The following is a 4,046-nucleotide window of genomic DNA, read 5'->3' on the forward strand; positions in this document are numbered from 1 at the left end:
ATGTCTTTGTGTATTTGTGTGTATGTCTGTATTTGTGTGTGTGAATATGTGTGTGTATTCGTGTGTGTGCATATGTGTATTCATATATATATATATATATATACACATATATATGTATATATGTGTGTGTGTGTGCATGTGGCTGTGTGTATTAGTATGCCCGTGTTTTTATTGTGTGTATATGTGTGTATACATATGTATGTGTGTGCATGTGTCTGAGTGTATTTGTGTGTATTGTGTTTATATGTGTGCATGTGTGTGTCTTTGTGTATTCATGTGTATATATGTGTGTGTATGTGTCTGTGTCTGAGTGTGTATTGTGTGTATATGTGTGCACCTGCATACGTGTGTGCATGTGATTGTGTATGTGTGTATTCGCGTGTGTGCATGTATGTATGTGCATATTTATGTGTATATGTGTGTGCATGTGTCTCTGTATGAATGTGCAGATGTGTGCACACATGTGTGTTTATGTGTGTCTGTCTCTGTGTGTGAGTGTGTTTGTGTATTTTTTCCTCCCGCTATAAAGTTCTAGGGTATATATGTGTGCATGTGTGTCTCTCTCTGTGTGTGTTGTGTGTATATGTGTGCACACATGTGTGTGTCTGTATGTCTGAGTGTGTATGTGTGATTTGCTTTTTTTCCCTTTCACTATGAAGTTCTAGGGATGAAACTCAGGAAGGTGTTCAGGCTTGGAGGCCGCTATCCAGTGAGCCACCTCATGGGCCCTTGACCTTGCTTTGAAACCATCAGCAGAGTCTGGGCTGCTAACATTTGGGCTTCTTTACCAGTTTTGTACTCTGATTTTTTTTAAATGCAATTCAAATCACCTGTATAAATAAGATGCTTTAGAGCTTGTTATAAACATCCCCATCTCCCAAAGCCTTTAAAATAGGGGAGAGTATTTCTAGTTACAGTCATCGGCAGCCACCAGCTCTGAAGTGTCAGTGAAGCTTTACAGCACCCAACAGCTGGTGGAAGGAGAAAGCAGGAAACAGGCCACTCACAGAGGCATCTCCGTCCTGTGAACCCTCTAGAAAACTTTAAATCAGGAAGCCGCGCTTCATTTAAGTGGCCAGTGCGGCTGTTTCAGTCTTCACAGTTCTGTGGTTTGTCCAAAGCCTGGTGAATCCAACCTGGTCCTGGATAAGGTGACTTTTTCTGGGCTTTTCCCTAGGCTCTGGACAACTCGCTTCTTTTCCACACCCCACAGTTTCCCCAGCCCCGCCTCTCCTGCCCTAGGCACCTCTCCATGGGTCTGTGATTGGTGCGCTCCCGAGCTCTCAGCCTGGCCTTTTAGGGACTGTTGTTAGGCCTTTAAAGTGATAAGGGAAAGGGTCCAGTGGCTGCTTTTATCAGCCAATCATTTTCCTGACATCCCAAACGGAGGGGGAAGCCCGGGATGCCTCCCCGTTCCTCTTTAGCCTCTTGGTTGGAGGGGAGGTTGGGAGCAGAGGCTTGGATCACCGCCAGCCCTGACCTGGCACCTGCTCCCCCCGGGCGGGCGTCACTGCGGGATTTGTCCAGCGACTTCCCTAGCAGGGGTGTGTTAGGGGGAGTCCTCTTTCCGACTGTCGAAATGGTTATCAAAGTGTTTGTTGCCACATCTTCTGGGTCCATAGCGGTAGGTGTCTGGGGCTCTGTGGGCTTTCTTCCTATGTGTTTTTCTGGATAACTCCTGGTTGGAGGCAGAAGGAGTGGGTATGCCCTGGCTTTTGGCCTTGAATGCTGTTTTTGTTTTTGTGTGGGAGTTAACTGCACACTGCGGTGAGCATGAGCGCCCTCCGCTTTTTTGCCTCTGTCTTCGTGATGTTGGAAAAAGTATGTGAAGTGTGTAATCTGGCAGGTTGGCGTGAAAGGTGACTGGACGGGGGAGTGTTTCATGCTCCTTTTAACCTGTGCTTTGTGCGCTGTTGGTAGTGCTGTGCAGTTTTAGCCATTTAGATTTTTTAGTGCTTTACCATTCATTCTGTAAGACGCAGGCTAAAACTTGGAGACAGATGACAGGTCAGGGAGAGATGAATCAGATCGCCCAAACGACCTCGGGGCACAATTACTCCTATATTTGAAATAGCTGGAAGCATTAGAAGATAGTAGGTATGAGCTTATTATTTGTAGAAAATGATGTCACAATGACAGCAGCAGACCCATCTGAGGCCCACAGTTTTAAACGCTCTCCGAAGTGAGGGCACCTAGAGTGTGAGCCAAAAGCCCAGCTCCATATGGCTTAGCTCGGATTGCTTGAGACCACCCACCCTCTGATTCCAGCCTGCATTCCGTGTTATGTAGACCCGCTGGTAGAAGAAATAAGAGCAATTTAGGGACTCAGTTCTAGGTCTAGGATGAATTGTAGGAGACTGGCTTCAGGTGGACTCTAGTGTCTGTCTTGTGGAGGTTCTAGTCAGTACTTAGCAGAAATGAGGAAGGCTGTGGGAAGAAAACAGTCTATTAATTCCAAGAGTTAGAGACCAGAGAGGGGGCTGTTTCCTTTTATAGCTGTTCCCTAGGGTCTCAGGTTGCGGCTGGAATTCTGACAGTCACTCTGCAGAGATGTTTCCAGGCCCTGGCTAAGTACCAGCCCCAACCACAATTTGCTGAAGGCCACTACACCCAAACTCGGACAATCAGGAGGATCTTCAGAGAAGGCAGGCAGAAAATAAAAAGAGTTTGGCAACCCCACCCACTCGTCCAGGATGGTTTCTGTGGTTCTATTTGTTGTGTAGGATGTAGACTAACTCAGACTTGGAAATTATGATATCATTTGGCCCTGAACTGATTGATGCCCTGGACTAGGAGAAAAAGAGGAGCACACAGCTCGAGTGGAGAATTCCAATCACAGAGATTTCGAACACAGACCTTCCGTGGCTGTTGATGGGTTTACATAAGGAGCACACCCATGTTTCTTCAGCGCTGGGTTCACACCTGGGGCCTGTGTAAGCACGTTAACTTACCGCTGTGCTGCATCCTGGGAGTTCGCGCTTGGGTCTTTTAGATTGGAAATAAAATTTCAAGGATAGGTGATCTGATGGTCTGGTTTTGAAGTGGGTTTCAAACATTAGTGCTGAAACTTTTCACAGTGTTGAAAACTTTTCACAGTCACTTACTTATTTTTAGTTTTAGGTGCATGGATATTTTGCATACATATATGTTACTATATCACACATATGCCTGATGCCCATAGAGGCCAGAAGAGGTGTCAGATCCCCTGGGACTGGAGTAACAGATGGTTGTGAGCCACCACTATGTGGGTGCTGGGAATTAAAACCAGGCCCTCTGCAAGAGCAGCCAGTACTCCTGAGCCACCTCTCCAGGCTAAGTCTTTTATCTGTTCTATATGGCTGTTTGTATTCTTCAGACAATGGAAATAAACCCACAGATTTCTTTGGTTTGTTTATTGTTTATTGTCCTGCATTCTTGAAGTCTGGGAGTTTGTTTTAGCCTTGGAGACTCTGGTGGGGGTTGGGTGGGGGTGTCTCCCTTCACTCTGGACCTTGGAATTTGACCCTCTAGATGAATATTTCAGTGCCATTTGTAACTGTGTGACCTTGGAGGTGTTTGTCCTTTCTAAACCTCAATTTCCTTGTCTGTAAAATGAGGATAAGAATAGTGTTCACCTCATAGCTTGGTCATGAGGACTTCTGAGATACCACACTCGGGTGCCCATCACAGTGCCAGGGCCTGTCCAGGCACTGGAAAGTTCTGTGATTATTAATTATAGTCACTGGCAGCTGTTTGTTAATGTTAGTTGCCATTTTAATCTCTACTAGCCACCATGAATTAATTATTGATGATATGTATTAATGAGCATTTTTACTGTGGCGATTAGCAACTATTTTTTAGTAGAACCAAGGCAATGGTCATTACATATTGAAAGGACTGTCTAAAACCTTCTAAGTGGAAGAGTTTCTTCCATAAAGATGAGGTCATGCAAGGTGGTGGTGGCACATCCAGGAGGCAGAGGCAGAGGCAGAGGCAGAGGCAGAGGCAGAGGCAGAGGCAGAGGCAGAGGCAGAGGCAGAGGCAGAGGCAGAGGCAGAGGCAGAGGC

General features: G+C 45.9%; 1 protein-coding gene across 1 annotated transcript in view; it reads left to right on the plus strand.

The window, feature by feature from the left end:
* Positions 1–1,394: 1,394 nt before the first annotated feature.
* Positions 1,395–4,046, plus strand: part of LOC110311412 (SH3 domain-binding glutamic acid-rich protein) — a 26,167-nt gene continuing 23,515 nt past the window's right edge. Inside the window, exon 1 of the mRNA XM_021184705.2 lies at positions 1,395–1,624. Within this exon, the coding sequence (XP_021040364.2) occupies positions 1,403–1,624 (222 nt within the window). The 5' untranslated portion in view covers positions 1,395–1,402. The remainder of the gene's footprint in view (positions 1,625–4,046) is intronic.

The sequence above is a fragment of the Mus caroli genome, chromosome 16 (assembly GCF_900094665.2).
Source record: "Mus caroli chromosome 16, CAROLI_EIJ_v1.1, whole genome shotgun sequence".
In the NCBI taxonomy this organism is placed as follows: Eukaryota; Metazoa; Chordata; class Mammalia; order Rodentia; family Muridae; genus Mus; species Mus caroli.